The following is a 26,445-nucleotide window of genomic DNA, read 5'->3' as shown; positions in this document are numbered from 1 at the left end:
TTCAGGAATTCGTGGCCTCTGTGAGCATGTCCAGATAATTTCAGGCCCAACACATAGGCAGTCCCTCCTTAGATCCACACTCCACCCATCCCTTGGATCACCTGGAGGACCCATTACACTGGTCTTCCCAAGGAGCCTTATGGATCTGAAGGTGAATTCCAAGAAGTGCTTGTGAATTTCCCTAGCCAATATGGAAGGCAATTTTGCCAAGCACCTGATTTAACTCTGGAATTCAGTGGTAAATTAAAAAAAAAAACAATTTAAAGAAAATTAAAAAAAACTCTGGAATTCAGCAGTGATTAGAAACCTAGATGAGATTCTTCCTGAGTAACCTCTTCCTGTTTGCTCCTCAGTTTACTGAGCTCTGGGAAATTAAGCAACAGTGGAACAGGATGCTGTGATAGTCTGGGGCAACTTTTTGCCAACAGATTACTCAAGACTTGGATGCACGGGCAAAACTTTTGGAGAAAACAGGGCTAGAGTCTTGCAAGATTATTTGGGCTTTCTTTCATCCTGTGGATTCCAAGGGACAGGAGGGCCAAGTTCTAGGAGGGCCCCCACTTGCGAGGTTATCACCTGGATCAGGAAGGTGATGATCGCCTTGTTTGGGAAGGGCTGTATTTGGAAGCTGCAGTTGGTCCAAAATGAAGCAGCCCAGTTGTTGGTGGGTGGCAGATGCTATTCACCTTTAACATCAGTGCTGAGGGCACTACAGTGGTGGTCAATAGGCTTCCCAGTCCAATTAACATCGTGATTTTAGACTTTTAAAGCCCTACAAGGCTTGGCATTCAGGATGATCTAGTTCTTGGGAAGAGATTATTGAAGTTCCTCCCCCAGAGGACATGTGGGGAAAGCAAGAAACTCCTGTTTTTCATCACTGGCACCCACATGATGGAGCAGCCTCCCACCAGCTATCTGATGGTTCCATTGCTACCAGCCGGTAGAAAAGCCTTAAAAACGGAGCTGCCCAGAAGGGCATTGATTTGAGACCTATCATCAGCATCCCAATTATTTTTGGTTACAGTAATTTAATGATACATTTTGACAATTTTAAAGTTTTTTGCATTGTTTCTTTATTACTATCTTTGTTTTGGATTATTATTATTATTATTATTCATTAGATTTTTTTATATTTGCCCCACTCCAAAAGACTCTGGGGGCTTTATTGTACACCGCAAAGGATCCATTTGCAAATTAGTGTTATAATAAATAAATAGTCCAGTAAGGAGATGGGACATCAACACTCAGCCCAAGCATTTTCTTCAGCTGATCTATCTTGCATTTCCATTCTCCACTGAAATCCCATCTCTGGGCCAAAATGTCACTAATTAAAAGAACGAAATGAACAATTCTAGCTGCCTGAGTTGAAAATTTTCACAAAACGGCCACTCCCCCATTCAGAGAGTTAAACAGCACAACAGAAGTTTTAAGAGCAATTTTTCCTAAGTCCCCCAGGGCGGAATATAGGCCATTGCCAAATACAGTAACAACTATGCACACCCGCAAACTTGTAACTTCTTTATTTTTAAAAAGTCCAACAGCTTTAGAATAGATCCAAATGTATTAACTTCTCAAAAAAAATACCCAAAGGTACAGTTTAAAGTATATTCTCCTTAAGTACAAACTGGCTTCCTTGAGATGCATTGCATCAATGTTTTGCATCCATGTTGATGCAAAAGGTTTGTTTGTTTTAACGGCATCCCGGCACAAACCAAACACAGGATGATTCTCAGCATACAGTCTATTTCAGTCTTCTCCAATCTGGGGCTCGCAAGATGGGTTAGACTTTGACTCCTATAATGTCCATGACATTGTCCAACACATCTGGAGGACACCAGGTTAAAGGAAGGCTGGTCTACTTCAGTTTTAACAGACTTCAACACAATTTTTAGCACTGAAGTTTAAAAAAATGTCCCAAACCTTTCCCATTGTAATGATATAGAAGGTAGCTCAAAAAAAATCAGAAGAAGAAGAACATTAGTCATCATGGGCACATGACTATTTAAAAACTGGTCTAAGGACTGCCCAAAAGTTCTTTGCTTTGGACTCCACAACAAACTGGAGACTTCATAAACAGAGTTACACGTATCAGGCTTCTGGGACGAGGCCAAGCAATCAGTACCCTCTTGTGAATATTTTAAGTCCAGAAACCCAGGATGTTATGCAGGCAGTTCCATTATTCATGTCAGGGTTCCAAGTATTACCTCATTTGAAGTAAAAATCAAACATGCAAAGAGGTTGGGTGTATGCTGGGATGTTGACTCCACAACTTTTGATCCCTTGATACAACAGGAAAATCCCTTGATTCCCACAAAGCTCACTTGCTGGAACTACTGCTAAGTATAGGAGTCACAAAGTGCACATTTTCACTACACAACAAAGCAACAATCATCAAAACTCATTGGGCAATGTTAAATGATCCAAGACTAATTTAGGCTGATGACGAACTGAAGCAAACCAGCAGCTTGCTCTGTTATCAAAGTACAAAATTTAACTCAAGTTGGTTGAACGTTTTACCAGGTAGACACCCACACATTTGTTTCGCGAGCGTACGGACCGGGTTCTGGCTGGCCTCGGTTTTGATCCCCGATTGCCATCGCACCATCTTGGCGGGGCGGGGCAGTTATCCCACCCCCACAGTCCCCAGGTCACTCTTGCTTCCAGCCTTTGGGTGAGCTGGAGGAAAATGGGACGCACGGAGACCTTCCAGTGGAAACAGCTTGAAAAGCTGCAAGAGGGGAGGAAGGGCTGCTCTCCCCTGGAAGGTCTGTGCCCAAGACTAAAGCTAACTCTGGCTGGAGGGTAATTGTACAGTTTTTCAACTTTGCCGTGCTGGGTGGAGCATCAACACCTATTGGTAGCTTCAAAAACAACCACAAGAACAATAAAAAGTAAATATGCTTTCTCCCTTCTTGCTGGGGCTAATTGGATCTTCCCACATCCAGGCAATGTGACTCTATTTACCAAGCGTTTTCTTGTTATATCATAAGAGGGTTGGGTTCTCTTCTAACTATTTAAAGTAAGAGCGGTAAATGAGGGAGGGAGGGATTCAGCTCCATCGGCACCTCGACATAGAAGTCCAGCATCTCCCATGACTTCCGGACCACAGTCTGTCCACTCCTTAGAAAGAGGACCCCTCTCAGATAGGGCCTCCTCCTAGGCCACTGTCACAAAACGGCTGCCCTTATTCTGAGCGAGAGCTGTCCTTTGTTCCTTCAGGATCCCAAAGCGCTCATTGAGGGTCATGCTTGTCTGTAAAGCAGGAAAGAGGGAAATTAGTATAATTATTACAAACTCCACCCCACTCAGTCAGGCAGGCCGAAGGGGCACAAGTAACCAACTCATGGCTTTTTCTCCTGCATGTTAATACTGCATACGCACTGAAGCAATGTAAAACTCCTGCAGACAATTCTGGGTGCGTTTACAGAAGAATACGGACAGGTTGGGGAGGGTCCAGAGGAGGGCAGCAAAGATGACCCAGGAACTTGATGTGCCTATAAGGACAAGCTGGGAACTAGGGACGTTCAGTCTGGAGAAAAGAAGACCAAGGGGAAAAGCGATAGCCATCTTCAGCCCTATAAAGGGAACATGGTCAAGAATATTTCCACCACTGCAGAAGCTAGGGCTAGAATTAACAGGTATACATTGCAGCTACCTAGATTTTATTTAAGTCCAAGGGAAACCCTCCTTGTGGTTAAGACCCATCCATGTAGAAGATGGGACACAGGAACGGCCTTGAGGGACAGCAGGAAGAACTGCTACCAAGGCAACAGTCAGATAAGAGGGGACTGAGCCCGGGCCAAGGAAGTAATGTGAGAAAACGTCTCCGACAAGCCCCTCCCTAGTTCACACGAAGATACAGCGAGGGCAGGAGAAGCACATTCAGGCTTGCAAGATTCTGTTACCGTGGTTGTTGTAACAATAGTAGTCTTGATCTATAGGGCAGTGGCTTCTTAGTCTGGTCTGGTCTGTCTTGTTGGGCTGACAGTCCAACAGTGGAACAGGCAACCTACGGAGCTTGTGGGTTCGCCGTCATTGCGGGTTTTTAAGGCTGATCTCCTCTCAGAGATGGCTAGCTGGTTTTCCTGTGAACTGCAGAGGGTTGGACTAGACATGTGATCCCATCCAACTTTGTAATTCTATGATGCTGTGGGATGGTCTGTCAAAGCCAAATGACTGGCTTCCGGTTATATGCCGTAACTATGGGGAGATCCTGAAGATCCTGACATACTACCAGGCAATTTGAACAGGGAAGTAGCCGATTTCCCATCTTTGACTCACTGTCTGAAGCAGCTCAGCAGGCCAGGTCGGAAGAATGTGACTCTTTGACGTGGATGCCCTCCTCCCTCTCATCAAACAGGCCCTTAGGGTGAGCAAGCAGCACTAATCTTGCTCCAGATCTTAGTAGAAGCCTCTCCTGGCTTCCTTCATTCCAACAAACTTGGTGGGAGAATGAACAAAGAGAGAAGATGCATGCCACTGCTAAAAAAGGGAAAGCATTTCTCAACCCTCCGTAGAATGGAAGGCAAGAACCCCCCGATTCTCATCTGCAAGTATGCGGCTGGAAAGAAGAAGGAAGAAGGAAAAATACCATATTGACAACTAAGGAGAAATTGTGAGGTTAAGAGTAAGAGAGAGACTGTAAGCCTGACCGGGTGGGGGTCGGGGAGATTAATCTTTCCCGGATAAATTTTAGTACAGGAGGCTCTTTCAAGGCACAGACAAAGGCCCAGCAAATACAAAGGACAGAGAAGGAGGCGATTTCCCTTAAAAGAAATGAATGAGCTGTTGAGGGGGAAGACAAATTAGGAGGACGGGTTATTTATTTATTTATTTAGTCAGTCAGTCCCCACCCATCTCCTCCCATCAGGGGACTCTGGGCGGTTTACAATAATCAATTAAAACAAAGCCATACGATATAAATAGAATATACAAATATAAAATTACTCAAATAAATATAAATAAGGGTGAAAATTATTATTAACTATAACAATACCTATTAATTTATTCTTAACTATATATATTTTTAATGAATTGATTTTTACGTTTTGTTTTACTTGGTTATATTTAACCAATGTGGCTGGGGTTTGGGATGGAAGGTGTGGTCTAAATCCAATAAAAACAGCAGACTGGCAGAAAGCAAAACCCTGGCTGTGAAATGCTATCTCAGACTTCCAGCTTCCTTTAAAACGTGGAAGTTGCCGAGAATGGCTGAAGCAGGAAGACCTCGGGCTCTGCAACCCCGCAGCAAGATCCGAAACACAATGCAGAAACCCAAGCTTATCATGGGTTAACCGCACTGCACGCCCATTTTTGGATGAAGGACAGCTTGGAGCAACAAACCTGCTTTCCAACACTGTTAATATCAAACTGCAGAGGGACGCCCTTGGGAATCTTCTTCTCTTCTGACTGCTCCTTCTTCATGAGAAAGGGAGGTATAGGGGTGCTGGCTAGTCTCGGCTTCAAAGAGCTGTAGAACGAAAATAGATTGTGATCGCACCCTGAACAGTTTCAACAAAACGTCCGTTTCACCATAAGTAAGCAAAAAACAAAAACAGGAGACAACATTTGACTATTAAACCAACCATGAAAGGGAAGCAGAATGAATTTTAATAGAAGACCCCACTGGTGATGCTGGGCTGAAATCAGCCTTCCCAAACTTGGGGCCCCTATGGACCCACTACATGGGAGATATACTGGTTGGTTCCAGGACTGAGTTGTGTAAGCAGCCATCTTCTCCGCTGTCAGTGAAAAGACCCACCTCCCAGACAGGTCACAGGAAGGCTGTCAGGAAGAAAATCAAAGTCTCTGCCCAAATGTACATGGGGATAAACTAGTCCTAAATGGGAAATTTACAAAGATCTACAAAGATCAGAATTGTGCAAGCAGTGGTTTTCCCCATGACACTCTGAAGAGGCAGGATAGAAAGAGTCTTGACCCTTCTGAACTTTGGTGTTGGAGAAGGCTCCTGAGAAGACCGTGGACAGCCAGGAAAACAAACAAATGGATCATGAAACAAATCAGCCCAGAGGTCTCACTCAAGGTACAAATGACCAGGCTCAAATGATCATACTTTGGATACATTATGCAAAGACCCAGCTCTCTGGAGGAGGCCATAATGCTGGGAAAGGTGGAAGGAAGGAGAAGACGTGGAAGACCAGCAGCAAGGTTCACCGTTGGGGGACCTGAAGGATAGGCTGGGGACAGATCCTCCTGGAGAAAATCTATCGCTGTGGTTGCTAAGAGGTGACACCAACTTGATGGGACATAATCAAAATGGAAAATAGTTCATCTGCTGGAATTCTTGGGACCCATCCCATTCTTCTCAATTACTCTTGCTAAACTTCTATGAGAATTGTGCTTGGAGGATCCTGTTTGGTTTGGGGCATCTGTCAAAGAGCCTGATGAGGACTGCAGGGTTGGAAATCCAATACATGAGCACCATGTTGGGAAAGCCTGGTTTAGGTGATGGTTATGGTAGCTCATCATCCGTCTACTTCTTTTCATCAAGCCACAAATATCCTTGCTACCGAGCCTCTGCAGGATATTCTAATGGAAAATAAAGCTGTTTTACTCACATTGGAGAGGGAACAGCACCGGGATTGTCAATGGATATGGTCAAAATTCCTCCATTTCTGGTGGACGTTCGCCATCTGGTTGGGAAGCACAACTCATTGATTTCAAAATAATTTACAGTAAATTCATTGCGTGTCACACAAATCTCACTAGCTGATACTTTTTGCTGTAATTCATAACAATACAGAGGACACTGGTAAACAGCATCATTCACATCTGTGTCTGTGTTTGTATGTGTTAGCACTTATGATGCTGGAAATTGGTTTAAAAGGACTGGTTTTCCCAGACTACTTGCTTTCCACTAACTATACCACACTATTTGTCTTTCTTAACTCTACTTTCCTATCTCAGCAGGGATCTACAACGACCGAGAATGACCTAGAAATCCTGGGGTTATAGGCTGGTCAGAGAAGTAGAAAAACACCCCCAAAGAAGACCATGACAAACCACTTCCCTGAGAAGATTCACATGGACATGTCCCTGAAGTCATTAGGGCCCGAACTCTTCTCAAAGGACTTCTTTTTTAAAGAACAGCAAAGCCCAAACGGTTGTTTTTATGGCATGGTGCCTCTTCAGAACATCGGATAACAGCTGTTCTGGACTAGAGAGGTGGTTTTCTGTTTTTGTTCCTTTTTTTAAAGAGAACCAGCACCCCTTCCCTGTTAACCAGACCACCAAAGACAAAGCACAGATTGAGTCAATTTCTAAACCCAGTCCCATTTACACTAAGCGACATACAGCTCTCTGGTCTAGCTTTCCTTCGATTGATTTTGCTGAAGAGTAACCTGTTTCCCAAAGGGACACTTTTCTTCCCTCCTAAAAACACAAACCAGGCATGTGAAACACGCACAGAATTTACTTCTCAGGGTCAAGTGAGGCACTTCTCTTTTCTGGAACAAACTACAGCAGGTCCCCGGTTTAAGGACGTCCCGGTTTACAGACAACTCCTAGTTAAGAACAGACTGCTGTAAAGACTATTGTCATGAGTGCCGTTGAGCTGAAGTCATCAGCGCAATGGCACACATGACAATAGCAAGGAAACAGGAGAAGGGGCTCAAGATAAGTAGCCATCAACTCACAACGACTAACGGCCAACAAACAATAACTAAACGGATCACGGAGCACACCCGAGCCATCAGCGCCAATACAACGGGGATCGCCCAGCTAACAGCAATCACCGGATGAATAGAAAACCCGATGATGGGCGATCCCGGAACGCCAGCGGGGCCTCGCAACCCCTCACCCACCGGCAGGGCAACGTATTGGACAAAGGGGGGTGACGTGACCGCGAGTGAGGGGGCGCTGACCGGCGCGGGGTATTTAAACCCCGCACCGGCGCGCTCCTGTCACTCTCAGCTTTTTTCTTCCGACGCTGTAACTGCGCTGTGAATAAACCAGAGCCTGATCCATCGAACCAGTGTCTGAGCATTATTCAGAGGCAGGCAGCGCATGACAACTATTCCATTAAAAAATCGAGTTAAGGACAATGTTTCGGGTTAAATACGCAACACTACCTTGTGTATTATTAGGTTTAAGATGTTTTAGTGTATTTGGAAGTGTTTCCTATGTGTTTCACATGCATGGAAAGGTAAAATATATACTATATACTTAGACAAACATTTGACTGAAAAAAGGTGAAAGGTCCCCTGTGCCAGCACCGAGTCATGTCTGACCCTTTGGAGGGATGCCGCTTTCACGACGTTTTCTTAGCAGACTATAGCAGGGAGGTTTGCCATTGCCTTCCCCAGTCGTCACCCTTCCCAGCAAGCCGGGTGCTCATTTCACCGACCTCGGAAGTATGGAGGGCTGAGTCAACCTGAGCCGGGTGCCCAAGAGAGAATCCAGCTTCCGCTGGGATCGAACTCGGGTCGCGGGGAGAGTTTTCGGTCGCAATACTGCCGCCTACCCCTCTGCGCCACACGAGGCTCTTCTAAACATTTGACTAACTGATGCTAAATAACTGTTCCGACTAACATACAAATTCGACTTAAGGACAGACTTAGGAAGGGAACTCATTCTTAAAACGGGGACCTACTGTATCAAGCTCCCTGCAGCGTTTTAAAACCCCACTTAAGAGCTGCTTACAGGCTGATCCTTGGCATGTTTGAGAAGCGAGTCCCCTGTAGTTTAAATGGGCTCTTAAGTAAGAGAGCATACAATGGCCACCTTATACAGAAGGTTCCCCTGCTAGCAAAGCCCCATGACCACCTAACAGAAACCAAACAAAATATTCACTTCCAGAAGGAAGGATACAATTCTACAAAGCAATCAAGAGTATGGGATCAAAGATGTCCCCTCCTTTAACACCTCATTTCTCCAGCTGCCACCATCTCCTCCTTCCGACACAGGCTGCATTCTCTGATTTGTTCGCAAGAATCAGAGACGCACCAGCCCTTAGAAAAACCCAGTGTTAAGGTCTACCCGCAAAAGAGAGTGAGTTACACTTCTGTAATTGCTCAGCCAATTTCTCTGGAACACCTACGGATGAGTTCTCTTGGCTGCCTGGCTGCTGAGGTCATCCTCTGGATGTACTTGTGCTTGCACCTGGAGGGGGAGGAACAAAAAAGGGAATTCAGCCACCCAAGGATAGCAGGCAAGCAAGCTGAAGCATGCAGGGGAAAAATGGTCTGGGACTGTCAGCTGGAAAGGCAGCAGAGCAGCGATTCCCCCTATCTACTAGATGCTTATGGGCTTTTGTGAAAGCTGCTCAAATTTAACCACGCCTCCCAGTTTGTTTGGAGCGGGGAAGGCAAGATTGCCCCGAAGATGCACAACCCCCAGACAGGAATCCTCAAAGTTCATCAGCTTTATAATTCAGTCAAGGGTGTCCACAGGTCAAAAAAGTCAAGATGGGGGCTGTGACAGAGCAATCGAAGCTCCACTTCAGCTGCACTGTCATAACCGACATCATCATTTTTTTAAACCATACCTTGTGGATATCCCCAATCCAGTGAATTATCCAGTGTTTTATATGCATTTCTTTAATCCAATTGTGACCCACTTGGGTCTTTTGCCAGCCGTAGACACCAACTGTGCTCCAGCTCTCAATGGGCAAAGTATGCTTTCTGGCACAAAGTCATTTTTGAACAGGACAAATATGAGGCAACAGGAAACATTCATGGAAAATGCCCCCAACAGGGGCCAACCTCTGGGTGACAAGATCTTAAGATCTGCAGAACAGTGGCATCTTTAGAAGAACTTGGCTTAATGAACAGATACCCATGTTTTGTTGAGCCTTTCCCTAGATTGGCCAGTCCTTCCAATACAGCAGTGTTTCTCAACCTCGGCAACTTTAAGATGTGTGGACTTCAACTCCCAGAATTCCCCAGCCAGCATGTACCTGGGAGGGGGAGGAATAAAAAATGGAATTCAGCCACCTAAGGATAGCAAACAAGCAAGTGGCTGAACTGGGGGATTCTGGGCGTTGAAGTCCACATATCTTAAAGTTGCCAGGATTGAGAAACACTGCAATTAAGAAACGCAGGGAGGGGAATACCTTCAAGCCCCGCCGAAAGAGGAACGTTGCTTGGCGTGTATCTTTCTGCTGGTATAACTTATTCCCAATTCGGGCAGACAGCGACTGTATGCTAGGCCTGTAAACATAGCAAAATAATAACCATTTGTCCTTGTATCATTTACTAATTATCATATTGCTACAGAATATGACAGAAGGGAGTTCCCTGCCCTGAGGGGGTCACCATCTAAAGTTTTGTCAGCCACAGAGATAAAGTTAGGGCAGATCAAAGCTGACTACCAGCAAATTTGCCGACACACCTTTTGAGATGCTTCCCGTCACAACACTGCCCACGCACGGTAACTATGGAACCAATCAAACCAATGCCATACATTCTAATAGGCTGGTGTATTATCCTTTTTTGGCGTGTGTGTGTGAAAGATGAAATTACCACCAGATACAAGACACCCACCCACCACAGTGGCAAACTCCCGCCACAGTTACAAGGAAGGCAGAATGGAATAGTTCACGTGGACTTTACACCCCCCATTTCCACAACTAGCTAAGAACAGCCCTGTTTCATACTCATAGTGGTGAGCAGGAAGCTAACCTGCGCAGCTACTATGTCCATAGAATTATACTGCCCATCCCTTTTGCAGAAAATGTTCCATGCTAGGTCTTCATTCCTCTGTGTCAAAAAAGGAAGGCACAGTACATTTCTACCTGCAGCTTTAGTTAACATACGGTGTATCATGTTAATATTTGCGCATTCAAGAGTTCCTAAACAGAGCTGCCTTGACACAAAGCCAAAAGTCCAAGGGGTGGAACAAGATCCACTTGAGAGATCAGTGCCTTAAATGGATATAAGTAAAGGAAGAGAGCATTTACTTGAATCTTATGCATGCCACTCTGAATCTATTCCTAGTATCTTCAGTGGGACTTATTACCTCATGAAGCTTATGTTAAAGTAACCTATTTAAGGCAGGAAGGCTGACTAGAAGTAAAAAAAGAAACAACCAACCAAGGTTTACTAATGTTTTAGTTTAAGCTTCTGCCCAAGTATTCAATAATGGTTTTAATGGATCTCTCCTCCCCCGGCATGCACTAATCTAACCTATCATTCAAGATCCCACTTATATATCCTTGTCTTATGTAAAAGCCCAAGATGGCCACATGCATTCTTCAGTTGTGTCCAGGCTTAAGGACATGTTGTGTCAGATTTACATCCTGCCTTTTGTTCAGCAGCTCAAGGCAGCGTGCCCAGCATTCCTTGCCTTTCCCCGACAGCTCTGTGAGGAGGCTGATCCAAACTCAATAGTGGCTGCTTTTTAAAATTGGGCATAATGGGGCCTTCTAGTAGCCTGGGAAAGAGAATGGTAATTTGACTCACTTTTCCAAATGGTGCTGATATTCTGTTCAAAACTGCAGAAAATCAGGTTTGTGGCTCTTACGCAGGGACTGCCTGATTACCAAAAAGCAAGTCCTTCCCTGGTGCCCGAGGGCTTCCCCCAAGGTCAAGCCGCAGGAAGCTTCTCCGAAACAACAAGGTCGCTTACCTTCGATTTAACAAGGCTGGCCTTCGGAGACGAGCCCCTTGTTTTCTCTGCAATTCGGACTGCCTCTGGGCGGGTGTCCTCCTTTTCAAAACCGAGTAGTTCCATTGCATGTTCTTTAGGAAAATATGCAAAGTCAGGCCCGTATTGTTTCCAGAGAAACCAAAGATCAAACGCCCTAACAAAACAGGGCACCAGATCGTGAGCTCCAGAGTAGAGACCAGTGCAACATCCCACCCTGGAGATCAGGCAGGAGAAATGCCTTTGAGGATCAAGAGAGTTTCTAAATAGAAATGTTTCTAATGCAGAGATGGAGGGCCAATAAGGCAGGAAAATGCAGAGCTCTTTCTTTAAACCTGATCAGGACCTTCACATCATTATTGCTGTGGGATTTCAATATTATTCCTTCATAAACCTGCTAGAAAGCAGCTCTTTTTGAGGCAGAAGATACCTGGTGCAAGGCTCTGGGTCAGGGTTTCTTGGCCAGGGTTCTGCGAGAGGTCCCTAGGGGTTCCCTGGGAGATCACGATTTATTTAAAAAGATTATTTCAAATTCGGGCAACTTCACATCAAAGAGGTAAGTTTCATTCTTTATTTTGACTTTAAGACAGGGTTCCTCAACCTTGGTAACTCTTAAGATGTGTGGACTTCAACTCCCAGAATTCCCCAGCCAGCTTAGAGTTGCCAAGGTTGAGGAACCCTGGTTTAAGAACACTGTTAATGCATATATGCAGGCCTACCCATGAAACGAAGATGATAATTTGGTAACTTCCGGCCTATCTTTGAGCCTGAATGTGCAGAGGTTCCCCGGGGGGGCAAAAGGTTGAGAAAGGGTGCTCTGGGCAATCACTCTGTGCCAAATAGCAGCATCAATATAGCAGACACTGTACAATGCCCTACTTAGCCTAGGTAAGATTAGACCTTCTTCCCTTGAGCAAGGAGCCCTGAGTCATCCCACCGAGTGGAAAAAGAGACCAGGACTGTATGATTTAATACACACACACACACACATACATGATACATACACTGGCCCTTTTTATTAATTAGGCAAAGCAGGGACCCAAACCCCAATGGGCTTTTCGGGCCTCTTGCATTCATTTCATTAAGCTTGTGAGGAGGGACTGAAATTGCCCATCGGTTAGAATCTGCTCCCTGGCCAGGCCACACCTTATTTTGAACTGGTTCCTCCGCATAAACAAGAAACAATACAATCTGTGAAACTCCATGCATTGTTCTGCGCCACGCATGTTTATGGCTGCAGTGTAGGCAGAAAGCCGTTGACTAAAGTCACTTAGCCTGCCTTTTTTTTTTTTAATGAGCCTTTGGCTAGCAAAGTGGTTTTAGAACTTCTCCCTACTGATCATCTGCTGCTAATCTGTGTACGTCCATTTAAACTACTTTTACCGCCACAATTTCCCACTCTTCTATGATCGTATTATGCAGTTTTAAACCTGTTGGAAAGAAAAAGTCAACGATGTACGATGCACAAGCCTAAATATGTCTCCAGCTGCTTTGGTGAAACATCTGAAGGCCACATCTGCAGATAATTCCACAGCGGTCACTACCACGATCCGGTTGCTGATTCGCTTCTTGGGACTACCTGCACTAATCCTGTATTGCTTATAACCTAAAAAGGATGTGCTTATTCCCTGCTTGGCATCCTGGAGGCAATCCTCCAGGCTTTCAAAAACCTACCCCCTCCCACCACAGTCCCCTGATGGGAGCGTAAGTGAGAGGCTTTCTGGTTACATCACAGCCAGGTTAGTTTGCACACTTCTATCATCATCTGAGTCCTCATTTATTTTATGTTTGTTTTTGTGATTAGGAGTTTTGATTGCAACCTTCCCTAGGAGTCCTACCCTAGGAATGCAAGACGCTCATTTTATGTTCGTTCACTTGGAGGGAAGCTTCTTAAAATCAGTAGTTTCCATAAAACCTCATAGCTCTAAATCAGCAGTTTGAGGGCCAGGAAATTGGAGAGCAGTTTCGCCTGGATACGGCTGACTTTCCCAGAAGAAGGGGGTTCATAACCTGATGGTTGGTCCAGCTGGTCCAGTTTTGGCTGAGACACCAGCTGCAACTGTCCCTAGCTAAAGACAATCTAGCCAGGGATGGGTAACTGGTGCCCCAGACATTCCCCACGACACCCATCAAACTCTGCTGTAAGTAGGAATTCAACACATTGTGTCATGAGTACTGATGGCGAGCTGGAAGGGGCCTCGATCCAGGGGGGGAAACGCACGCGTAGGACTGAGGAACTAAGCAGCCATTCAAAGAGACACAGATCAGGCCCGCCGTAACTTTTGGGGTTTATCTGTCTGGGTTTTTCCCACGCTTCTTCCGTTTGTTAGGATTCTGTTTTATGTAGCAGTAATAAACACTAGAGACCTACTCCTCGCCTCAGGGTGATTCCTGACTGTTAGGACACATTGTAAAGCATTAGCCCTGTCCGTTATTTGCAGCACCGCTTTGGCAACACACTGAGCCCCCTGGGTCATGCAATCCTTGGGCTTAAAGGGTTCCTCGAGGCCATGGACTCCCTCCCCTGCTCAGTGCAGGAGTCCAAGTTCAAGCATCCCTAGCAGATGGTCTGCCCAGCCTCTGAATGAAGGAACACCACTACTCTCTGGATTACCAGCTCTCCTGCCAAACTGCTCTACCATTAGGAAGACGACAAACAGCAACCCGAGGAGGCAGTTAGTTTGAAGTAAATGGTTTTTGAGACAGGCAACCGTTTAGGGCAACGTTTCTCAACCTCGGCAACTTTAAGATGTGTGGACTTCAACTCCCAGGAATCCTGGGAGTTGAAGTCCACACATCTTAAAGTTGCCGAGGTTGAGAAACACTGATTTAGGGACATAACAATCGCCTGCGCTGGCCCTTTTCTGAGTGGGCCCTCCACATGTCCCAATCATTCCAATCTGCTGGTCCAAAAAGGCCGCCTACCCCTGTCCAAGCCACAGTGGTCCCACCTTTCATTTGCATTTCTGCAATGTGCTCTATTCAGGGCTCCCTCTGACAATAATCTAGCAGCTACTGTTCGTGCGAAACCCAGCTGCCAGGAAGAACCTATCAAGGAGCATGTGCAATTGCGATTGGGAAGGACGTAGGCCGGATGCCCCTGGTGCAGAGAGGCATCACGACCGAACAACGCAAGGACGCCAAAGCAATTCTCCTGCCTTGCCCAAACGGCACTGAACCTGGGCAGCACCTTTTCGCTGAGAGGTGATCTGTTGAGGGGGCTGATGCCTTTGCGAGCTCCCATGGCTTTCCTCGCGGCCAAGCCCGTCTTCGTGCTGTAGGTGCGCCTCTTTCCCGACACCTGCTTTCGACGTCCTAAGTGGTTCTTGCCAAAACCTGCGAGGGAGACAGAATGAACCCAGAAGGTATAAGCTCCTGTAGTGGGCTGTGAGAATGACCTTGGGAGACGGGAGGCCGAAGCCTCTGGGCTGAGACACCTTTTGCATGAGGGTTGCCTAGGCTTCAGCCTCCCTGTCTCCCAAGGGAGAGGGGCGTGGGAAGCGCCTCAGAAGGGACCCTCCCTAGTTTTCTGGAAAGTAAAAGGGAGGGAGGGCAGAAGGGCTTTCAGACTTTCAAGATTCTGTTACTGTAACCTTACCATAAAAGTAGTGTTAGTACTCATGGCTGGTGCTTCTAGTCTGGGCTACCTCGAAGGGCTGACACCAGTTGGGGAATCCTGGGAGTTGAAGTCCACACAATCTTAAAGTTGCTGAGGTTGAGAAACATTGATTTATCCCGCAACATTCCACTTTTGAGGTATATGTCACTCACCAATTAGATTAGGAGTTATCTATCTATTATCTGCCAGAAAGGGGAGGCCTTAAATTGTTTCCTGCTCATTTCTGTGAAAACAAACCATGTTCCAGACTCAACTTACCTGGGTATTCTTGAATCCCCCACTTCATTCTCCTCATCCTGAACTGTCGTGTGCCGTTCTGTTGAACTCCCCTCTTCATCTTGGGGGAATACTGCTTCCTCTCTTCTTTCTTATTCAACTTAATTATATCATCTGTGAAAGATAAAGTGGCTTGGCACGGAAGATGTCTCTCAGTCAAAGAAGCCAAAATACTTCCACCACGTGCACGAAATCCTGCAGTTTTTATTCAGTTCCCAGAACCGGTAAACATTTGCAACCCCAATCTGGCACCGAAATCCATACTGACCATTCAAATTAAACCTTGAACTCTCCAGCTAGAATTACCACTCATCAAAGGTACCACTTAAGATTGTCCACAGCCCTTCCCAGACTATAAATCAGAAGTCAGCGACCTACGGCCTTCTGTCCTCTTCAGTGCCCCCACCCCACCCCCGGGGATCTATTTATTCTGGGCTACGCCAAGAGATCAACCACAGAAGGGTTCTGCCACTTTAACCCTTTCACTCTGCTGGTTTGCCCTCGGCCGTAAGTTCTCAAGATAGAAACCACGGACCACAACAGCTGGAAGAGAGTGGCGGAAGCAGACCAGGAGCTGAAGTGATCCATTCCAAAAACCTTCCAAAACCAGGGAGAAGGCAGCCTCCTGAAAACGTGGTTTTCATTCTGCGCTTTTATGGACATCACGTGCCCAGGTGGGCCAGAGAGACGCGGTGCTGGAAGAGTTCAGTTGAAGGCACTCAAGTAGCAAAGGAAGATGATGGCTGAAGACCTCAAGGCTTCCTGACAGACCCTTGGGGTTCCATGCGCTGGAAGTGAAAAGTAGCTCTATTTTTCTACCAAAGCATGCTCTTCACAAACGCTTTTTAAAAAAAGAGGGCAGGAAAGCTGCAGGGCCAGTTTTGCGGAACAAAGCAAGTAGATAGGAGTCCAGAAATTATCTTCGACACAATTAAATAAGTTGCTGCAGGTAAATCAGCATCTACAACCCTGGCAAGAAAAACCAAGCTGCATCTAATACGGTGTTTCTCAACCTTGGCCGCTTTAAGACGGGTGGACTTCAACTCCCAGAATTCCCCAGCCAGCACAGCTGGCTGGGGAATTCTGGGAGTTGAAGTCCACCCGTCTTAAAGCGGCCAAGGTTGAGAAACACTGATTTTATAAGACTTTTCCATACCACTACAGTATTCATAGAGTTCAAGGAAGAATTTACACATAGACACATCAAGGCGTACTAAACGGGGCCTTTTCTTTCTTCCATTCAAGGTTCTCTGACTCCTCCATTGCTCTGACAACGCTGAAAAGCGAAGGGCAGAATTAAAATAAATCCTCCTGCATAAGCAGGAGAATTAACATTTAAATACAGAGAACAAGAGCCAATTCAAGATCCCCGAACTGAAAATTTATTACACTTGCCAACACTAAGACAGTCACTTCTGTCAGCAATTCTGAGTGCCCCAATTTTCTCTGACAAAAGCTATTGTAATTCACTAAGCCTCCCTTCTTCGTTCCTAGGGAAATCTCTGAGGGTGCCCTTGTTTCAACTTAAAATTTAGAAAGAGATGCCAGAGGAAACTTAGCAAATTCATCTTCGCAATCTTTTCTACAGCCATATATTTTATCTCAGGCCGCTCAAGGGAGGGAGCTATTTGTCAACTTTGGAAAATGAATGAGATAAAACTGTCTCCGGGAAGATAATTGGAAAATTCACAACCAGGTCAAATCTGAATTAGTCCTTTGGGCAACACAATGCTTTACATACTCTCAACTAGGGTGGATGGATCTGTCCATTTCAGATTCTCTCCATCTCTCATGCAACAGAATTCTTGTGCTGAACAGGACGGCTTAGGCCACTGAGTCCAACCTCTGCTCCTACTGGATTCCAGGCAGTTGTGGGTCTTTCCCCCTGCCTCTAATTTGACCAAATAACCTATTAGCAGCCTGGTGAAGCTTAGAATACAGGGTTTCCTTCTCATTTTGCACACAACTCCATGAGGTACAAAGCATAAAGTAAAGGACTTGAATAACTAAGGTGTGGATTCAGGGATGAGTATGACGCAGGGATCATCGTAAGATCTGTCAGCAATCAGGAAAGAGAAGAGGTCTTGGGCCCCATCCTTGACTATCTCCACAGAGAACTGTCCTAGCAAGCTGTTCAGATTATCAGGCAGATGACCTGGTCTTCAGTATATTTCAGTCTGGTGCCCAGGTTCAACCTGAACTCCACCGTGAACAGTTTGGGTGGTTCTTGTGGACAAAATCTTTCAAATTTGTGCAGACTTGATGGTGCCTTAAGCAATATTGAGAGTATCTACTACAATCTAATAACATCTACTGAGAAAGTGAATAAAGTAATTGGATTGACAGGTAGTCTTCGACTTATGACCATTCGTTTAGCGACTGTTCGAAGTCACAACGGTGCTGGGAAGTGACTGGCAACTGGTCCTCACACTTATGACCGTTGTGGCGACCCTGCGGTAATGTGATCAAAATTCTGGTGCTTGGCAACTGGCGTGAATTCATGACTGCTGCAGCATCCCAGGGTCACATGATTGCGATTTCCAACCTTCCCAGCTGGCTTCCGACAAACAAAGTCAATGGGGGAAGCCGGATTCACTTAATGACCACATGATTTGCTTAACGGCCATGGTAGAAAAGGTTGAAAAATCTGGCACGACTCACTTAACGACTGCCTTGTTTAGCAACAGAAGTTCTGGTCCCAATTGTAGCCGTGGGTCAAGGACTACCTGTATTCATATCACTACTTGTAAGTTCAAACCCTCTCTGACTTGCCTTGTAAGGACCTCTAAAGATTCTGCACCTCCAAAGTCATCCAGGTTATTAGTATTTCGTTCGTGCAAGCGGACTTATTTTGCTGGCTTAAAGGAGGTGGTGTGGCTGTTACCTAAGAAACCGTCTCTGAAATCATCTGGCTTTAACAGCTAACAACCAGTGACCAATATTCCAAATTTAGCCAAGCTGGTGGGGAAAAAGGGGCACTGCAACTCCCGGAGCGCTCAGAGGAAAGAGACTGCTTCTCTCCATTTGAGATTAGATTCATAGCTGGCCGGGAGACGGTCCTGGTCATCCATATCACGACATATCTGGTGGGAGGGATGGTCTATCGCAAACCAGAAGCAGGGAAAGTGCGACCCTCTTGATTTTCTGGGATCTCCGGCTGGCTTTTGCTATCTGTGAAGTATCTTCCTGGAGCACTTGGGGGTGGAGGTGTACCGGTTCTGCACCTCTCTCTGGGTGTCACTTCCTGGCTTGGGGAATTCTGGGAGTTGTAGTCCACACATCTTAAAGTTGCCAAGGTTGAGAAATGCTAGCCTAATGCTTAGGTTCAGCTTTTGGTAAACATCTGTTCAACTGGAAGGGACAGCATATAAGAATGGTAAGAGGAAGCGAGTCGAATCACACAATCCTAGGCCAAAAATAAAACAAAAATAAAAGTAGAACAAATGGTTCTTAACAGCTGAGAGAGACAGAAGAGGGAGCAAGAATCACCCAAAACAGATCTGAAGGAGCCTACCAGGCTCCTCCTGATGTTTTGCACCATAAACTAGCCCAGCTCTTTTCTTACAATAAAAACAGAACGGAGGGGTTTAGGTGGGTCCCCACAGAAGACATTGAAGAACTGTGGAAAGGTGGATTGCATAGGAGGATGAGAAAGACAAAAGGGCAAAAGCAAAATTTAAAATAATTAGTAGCTCTCTAATCTCCCTGCCCGAAGAAGAAAAAGAAATAATCAGCAGACTGATATAAATCGCTGCAGCAATGGCAAAGTTGGGTGGCTGGGAGATGGCAGGTCTTAGAAACAGAAGCTGCAGCCAAGCCAGAGAGAGAACTGTAAATCTGGCTGCTGGGCCATCTGAAAGGCAGTCTTATCCCAGGGGAAAAGACTGTGACGTTTAATGTCAGAAGCAACATCTCATACCGCAAACAGGGCTGGCCGTAAGCACGTCAGAGTTAAAGCGTTGGCTGGAGTATGAAGAAATCGAAGCAGCTAGATGTATTCTTAGTCCAGGTACAGGGGGCTGACCAGGACTGAAAAATCCTGTAATCCCAAGGGAGAATCATCATTTTTTAAAAATGGGTAGACAGATAACAACAACCGTCAGTTAGGGAGCAGGTGAGTCCTGGATAGTCTGGTGTACAAGCCTGCATGGGAGGTGTGGGCAGAAGAACTGTAATGGTATGTGGGAATAACCTTGAGGGATGGGGGGAAGAGATGTTGCCTAGGGAAGGATCAGATAGGAGAGGGAGGAGTCCATAGCAGCTTAACGGGAAGAGGAAGAAACTTAGGAAGGATCCACCCTAATTGAGCTGGCTGTAAAAAAAAAAGCCGATGGAAGATTTGTCCTTTCGGACTTGAAAGATTCTGTTCATGTAGCCTTACAATAAAGTAGAATTAGCTCATCTGGTCGTGCTTCCTGCCACATCTTGGTGGCCCTCAAGCGTGATGCAATGCCTCTCTTCCCCACGCCGAAAATTCAAAGGGAGCTGGTTGATTAAAAGCAAATTACGATCCTGGATATAAAGAGGATTCTCAAATTGGTATTACACAGAACCCGGTGATACAGCTGACAGCTGATTGATATGAGTTTAGCCAACCTGCAAGGGAGAAAAGAACCCACAAGGTGTAAGCGCCGAAGGAAGGATAGTGGGAGAGCAAGTTTAGTGTAGCAGTCAAGGTGCCGGCCTAGAAGCCGCGAGACCGAAAGTCTTAGGCCTCCCTTAGGCAGGGAAGCTGGCTGGGTGACTTTGGGCCTTTCTCAGCCCAACCCACCCACCCAAACGAAGGCTTTGGGTCATTTTCATCAATAAACGAACGAACAAGTATAATGTTTTTGACTCATTTGTTTAATTGGGTTCTCCTCATCTAGTTTTAGGACTTCTGTGGAACAGTGATCCCATTCTAGATCATATTTAGGCAGAAATATTGAAAATTTAAAAGGGTTCCCCTTTTCTTTGCTTGCATTTCTTGCTTTCTCTGTTTTTTCTCTGTTCTTCTTTAGTTTATGTTAGTTTCTACTATATTCGTTCTTATCTTTTTAAAAAAGTTTGAATAAAAATTCTATGTGAAAATTCAAAAGGGTTCCCAAACATTTAAGCGCCACTGTGTATAAAATGGATCCAGTGCTCATACCTAGATGCCACTGTAGCGTACTTCCACCTCAGAGTAGCTGCCACAAATTGTGACTTGCCACACGGACACAGATTGTCTGTGCCCTCCACCACTGGAAGTGGCTGAAAGACACCAATTAGAACAACCGTGTGGCAGTATTCTCCCCCTACCCTGGAGGGAAGGATGAGCACTGCTTAGGGCAGTGTTCCTCAACCTCAGCAACTTTAAGATGTGTGGACTTCAATTCCCAGAATTCCCCAGCCAGCATGGCTGGCTGGGGAATTCTGGGAGTTGAAGTCCACACATCTTAAAGTTGCTGAGGTTGAGGAACTCTGGCTTGGGACATGACAGCACAGAGGTTTCGTCATGCGGGCACATATGTCAGCGCAAGAGAGAGGGAGAATGTGACTGCAGGAGCAAGGTCATTTGCTCACGTTCAATATATCCTGGTAGGCAATGCCCCCGAAAACCTGACCTGATGCCTCAATCCCAAGAAGTTATAGCGCCTCTATCACACAACTAATCCATTCTTTGCGGACCCCCCCAATCTTGACTGCTCTCTTCTTTTCTATTATCCTAGAAGTCTCCAAGAACAAAACATCTTTAACTCTTTAAGTCGCCAACCTACTAAAGTGCCTAAAATCAACCACTCGCTCATCCAGTCCAGATTGATTTAGTCTAATTAGCAGCTACCCACCCAGAACTTTCCAAGCTCAGCTGTTCAAGGCCTTCTTTATTTCCCTAAATGTAATGCCTGTCTCTTGGATACAAGAGGATAAGATTCCCATGATGGGATCCAGCCAAGGCTGGATGCAAAACTTACACGCGCCTGCAGGTAACAAGCAAGTTGAACTCGGAGGGGAAGTCATGATCCCAGATCCAGCCATGAGACAAGGGGAAAAAAGGCATCCTGCTCTTAATAAGGAGGTGCTGTCTTTAAAGGAGCAGGTTGTACGGTCTTGTGGTGGGTTTTGGCAGTGCCGCTGGTTCTCAGGAAGGAGGGAGCACATTCCAAGACGGGGGACAAGATAAGAGGAAACACAGCCCAGAGGGCAGTTGTGGGAAAACCAAGAGGTTCAGACAGACCCGCCCTAGAGCTGTCCCAGGTTATTTCCCCTCAGGTTAGGCAGAGTTGCTTTAGTCTGGCAAGCTTCTATCTGTACACTGTTAGCAAATAAAGAACTGGAGTTTGGCTGGACTGATTCTTGGCCTGGGCCTGGCAGGTCTACTTGTTCCAGCACTTCCTTCTTCCAGCATCAAAGATGATTTCTGGACAGCCCTGATCGGAGAAGTCAGACCTGTTATCACTGCGATTCCTGCAACGCTTTCTTCATGGCCCTGCCTTTCTGGAATGGGAGAGGGTGCCCAGTTTATAAGAATGCCTGTGGGGTTTTTTTTAATCACATGATTGTTTCATCACAGTGATTGCTGATCCTGCAACTGTCTTCTCTTTTGCCTAGGCCAGGGCTTCTCAACCAGGGTTCCGTGGAGCCCTCGGGTTCCGTGAGAGGTCCCTAGGGGTTCCCTGGGAGATCATGATTTAAAAAATTATTTCAAATTCAGGCAACTTCACATGAAAGAGGTAAGTTTCATTCTTTATTTTTAGTTTAAGAACACTGTTACTGCATCTATACAGGCCTATCAATGAAAGGAATATGATAATTTTGTAACTTCTGGCCTAGATTTGAGCCTGAATGTGCAGGGGGTCCCCGAGGCCTGAAAAACATTTCAAGGGTTCCTCCAGGGTCAAAAGGTTGAGAAAGGCTGGCTTAGGTGGATGTCCAGTCCTGCATGTAGCCACAAGGGTGACAAATGAGGAAGGCAGGGGTTTTAAGGCAATGCGCAGGAGAATTCAGGGCAGCTGCTGTTTCTCAAGGCTCCTGCCCCTGCTGTGTGTTATTGCTGAGAACCACTATAGTTGCGGCTCAAAAAAGTTGGCCTGGGATGATGGTGGAGCATGCTGAGCCCCTGGAGAAAAGGCAGGACAAGTGGGGGGCTGGGGTCATGCAGAGGAAGAAGGATCTGCCAGGAAGGAAGGAGCAAACACAGCACATCGAAGAACGGCAGCAAAAAATCCTAAACTGCCTGATTTCCCATCCCCACCTCTTTCTCCCTGCTAGCAGAATAAGCTGCATCAGAGTGGAAAGCAAAAGGAAGATGAAGGCAGGGGAAGGAAGTGGTGAGAGAACACTCAAGCTGCAATTTAAAGTCTTTCTCAGGCAGAAACTTGATTGATAACTGGCAAATACAGGGAGAAAATGTAGAAGCAGTGAAAAACTTTGTATTCCTAGGTGCAAAGATTACTGCAGATGCTGACTGCAGTCAGGAAATCAGAAGACGCTTAATCCTTGGGAGAAGAGCAATGACCAATCTCGATAAAATAGTTAAGGGCAGAGACATCACACTGACAACAAAGGTCCGCATAGTTAAAGCAATGGTGTTCCCCGTAGTAACATATGGCTGCGAGAGCTGGACCATAAGGAAGGCTGAGCGAAGGAAGATCGATGCTTTTGAACTGTGGTGTTGGAGGAAAATTCTGAGAGTGCCTTGGACTGCAAGAAGATCAAACCAGTCCATCCTCCAGGAAATAAAGCCAGACTGTGCACTTGAGGGAATGATATTAAAGGCAAAACTGAAATACTTTGGCCACATAATGAGAAGACAGGACACCCTGGAGAAGATGCTGATGCTGGGGAGAGTGGAGGGCAAAAGGAAGAGGGGCCGACCAAGGGCAAGGTGGATGGATGATATTCTGGAGGTGACGGACTCGTCCCTGGGGGAGCCGGGGGTGTTGACGACCGACAGGAAGCTCTGGCGTGGGCTGGTCCATGAAGTCACAAAGAGTCGGAAGCGACTAAACGAATAAACAACAACAAGTCTGAAAGTATAAATCTCTTGCCCTCCCTATTTACCACCTGAGTAATTAGGTGGGTCCTTCCCAAGTTTCTTCCTCTGGCCATTACTCTTTTGTGGGCTCCTTTCTCTCTTATCTGATCATTCCCTAGGCAGCATCTCTTCCCCCCATCTTCCAAGGTCACATTCCATCACTAAAACAGACAAAGCTGCTTGTTCCAAGAGGGAATAAAAGTAGAAGAGATGAGTCAAGCTCAGCACAGGGAGGGGAAAAAAATGTTAATTTGGTGAATTAATCACTTCAGCACTTAGAAACCACGTTAAGAAGTTTGTGGCTTCACTTTAGGGATGTGGAGAAGAAAAGCACTGCATACAATAATTTACAACTATTGCCAGTTCTGCCTCCAAGGTGGTGGGAAGGAGGAGGGTCAATTGATGAAAGCAGAATCATGAAACAAGCCCCACCCCATTTCCACACATCATGACACATGCCCCAGTGGGGTGGAGCCTGTGGCACAACACCACAATACTGATTTCATCATTCTGGACCCTGCTCACTATTGCTAAGATAAGCAAGAAAAGTTATACAGTACTATAAACAGTTCGTAATAAAAGCACTTTCTTGGTTTTAAGCTGTTTGTGGTCCATCGCCTAGGAATTTCAACACCGTCCTGAAGAACCCACCCTTGCCTCCAGCGCGGAGAGTCCTGAAATCTTAACTGGCTCTGAAAGCCGACTCCAGATTATCATCAGGGAAGCTGAAATTGGAACGTATTATTCCATAATCACTAGCTGCCTATTTGTTTCCATGTTCAACCTAAAATGTAAATATTACAAGGCAAGCCCTTGAGAGCTTGGAGCCAAATCATAACCATCTGTCAGTTTCACTGGAGCACCAATGACCCATTTTATGTGAGACTCAGGAAGGAACTGACCTATGGTGGGGCCAATTCAGAGATTACCCTAAGAAATTTGGGGGCAGTAGTGCTCAAGGTGTTTAAATAGGAGTAGGAAGGCCTAGTTCCAGTTCCCCCTCAACGTCAGCCCTTCAAGACAGGCCAGGTCACAAAACAAAAAATACAGGAACCTTACTTTATTTATCTAGGCCAGTGTTTCTCAACCTTGGCAACTTGAAGATGGGTGGACTTCAACTCCCAGAATTCCCCAGCCAGCATGGCTGGCTGGGGAATTCTGGGAGTTGAAGTCTACCCATCTTCAAGTTGCCAAGGTTGAGAAACACTGAGCTAGGCTATGGTAAAATATATTGAAAAACGGAGGGCATTTCCCGCTCCCTCCTTCTTATACCAAAGAGAATCAAGGCAGGGAAATCTTCAGTTTCTTTCTAACACCTTCTTCCTTTCCTGGGCTTAATTCAGATTTTGCTGCCTGCTGCATTCCTTCTCCAACCATCTCAGTGGTTCTCTACACACAGCCACAGAAGCTCCCTGGCTGTCACTCTCTCAATCCAACCTACTTCACAAGGTTGTGGTTGTGGGAAAATGGGAGGAGGGAGTACTGTGCATGCTGTCAAGTTCCTGAAGGCAGGATAAAAATCGGATAATAACAACAACAGTAACATAAATCTAATAAGTATATGGGACAATTCCTACCCCTGATCCTGCAGACACCCGCCAGGTTCTTTTTCTTTAGATTCTTACTGGAAAAGTCTTTATTTCAACAAATCTTTCACTTACATCAGTTGTTTGACCTACCCAGTTACCTGCCTGTAGATTTCTAAAATAAACAGATTTTCGACCATCTTCATTGCACTGGGGGTTTATCGGCTACAGTCTTGCATTTTATAACGGTTTGTTTTGCCTTTATTGCCTTCCATACCGTAAACCACTCTCATTACCTGTGAATGACCGGCTAGCTCGGGCTAAAATGTGCTGGGCAGTTGGTGGTTTAAGTTGCTGTAGAAAACCCAACCACCATCTATAGTACACCCCTTCAGGAAAGGATGCCACATTATTAAGCCGGTTTATCTGTCCCAGCATAACATTCAGCATGAACACAGGCTCGGGGTGCCGTACAAGCCCAAATTTAGGGTATCCACGCACAGAAAAGCAGGGTTCAAATACCAAAGCTGGTCTAGGCCGTTTTCGGCGGCGGCTTTCGGCCCCAACGCTGCCAGGAACGGTAAGACTCAAACGGATGGTGGCTGCACCCTAACAGCGCAAAGGCCAGCCCGGTCTTTTCCGTTCTAGGCACGGATTGTAAAACCGAAGGGCAGAGAGCAGCAAGCAAGCCCTGGCTGCTCTCTGAAAACCAAGGCAGGCTGGACCTGGATGATACCTGGATGGGAGACCACCAGGAAATCTCAGACGGCAAAGTCAGCTGACCCCGAACAAGGAAGTGACCAGGGTACGGCTGGACTCAAAGGCTTTTTCTCCCTCTCCCCGTCACCCTCTCCTTCGGGCCACGCCCTCCTCTGGCCCGGAAGCCCCTCTCGCACCCCCCCGCCAGCGCCCACATGGTTCGGCCCGAGAGCCCCTCGCCCATGTCCACATGGTTCGGCCCGACCCCCCCCCGCTTCTAAGTCCGCTCGCCACCGCCCTCCGCGCCGAGGGTGAGCGCCGCGCCTCACCTAGAGACATGTCGATCTTCTCCAGCGTTTCGCTGCCGCTGCTCGGGAGCGAGGCCGCCCCAGCGCCGAATCCGCTCATGGCCGCCGCTGCTCTCGTCGCCACACAAGACGCGAAGCAAAGCAGCCGACGGGGAGGGGGTGGGGGTCCCTTTCCGTCTTCGGCGCATGCGCCGGTCGCGCCAGGCGCCTGCGGGTCGCGGCGGAGGGAGTCAACTGCTCGGGCGCGTGCGCGAAGCCGCCGAGTGGGGACGAGGCGGCTTGCTGCTCTGGCTCCTCCGCATGCGCGGGGACAGCGGCGCTCGGCGGCGAGGAAGAGTTGAACGGCGCCCTCTGCAGGCGTGGAGGACTCTGCGCAGCCGCTCCTACCGGGACCAGCCTGATAAGGCAGCTGCTTTG

The 26,445-nt window shown here is 46.5% G+C and overlaps 1 protein-coding gene across 1 annotated transcript; it reads right to left on the bottom strand.

Moving 5' to 3' along the window:
• Positions 1 to 1,505: 1,505 nt before the first annotated feature.
• Positions 1,506 to 26,225, bottom strand: FYTTD1 (forty-two-three domain containing 1). Its single transcript, XM_063306269.1, has 9 exons — positions 26,050 to 26,225; positions 15,482 to 15,613; positions 14,795 to 14,940; positions 11,587 to 11,699; positions 10,073 to 10,169; positions 9,059 to 9,120; positions 6,579 to 6,653; positions 5,344 to 5,470; positions 1,506 to 3,252 (listed from the first exon to the last, which is right to left on the bottom strand). The coding sequence occupies exons 1-9, from the start codon at positions 26,126 to 26,128 to the stop codon at positions 3,157 to 3,159; spliced, it is 927 nt and encodes a 308-aa protein (XP_063162339.1). The 5' UTR covers positions 26,129 to 26,225; the 3' UTR covers positions 1,506 to 3,156.
• Between the last annotated feature and the right edge of the window lie 220 nt (positions 26,226 to 26,445).

Source organism: Candoia aspera, chromosome 6 (assembly GCF_035149785.1).
Source record: "Candoia aspera isolate rCanAsp1 chromosome 6, rCanAsp1.hap2, whole genome shotgun sequence".
NCBI classification, from domain to species: Eukaryota; Metazoa; Chordata; class Lepidosauria; order Squamata; family Boidae; genus Candoia; species Candoia aspera.
This window is presented reverse-complemented; position numbering and strand designations above follow the sequence as displayed.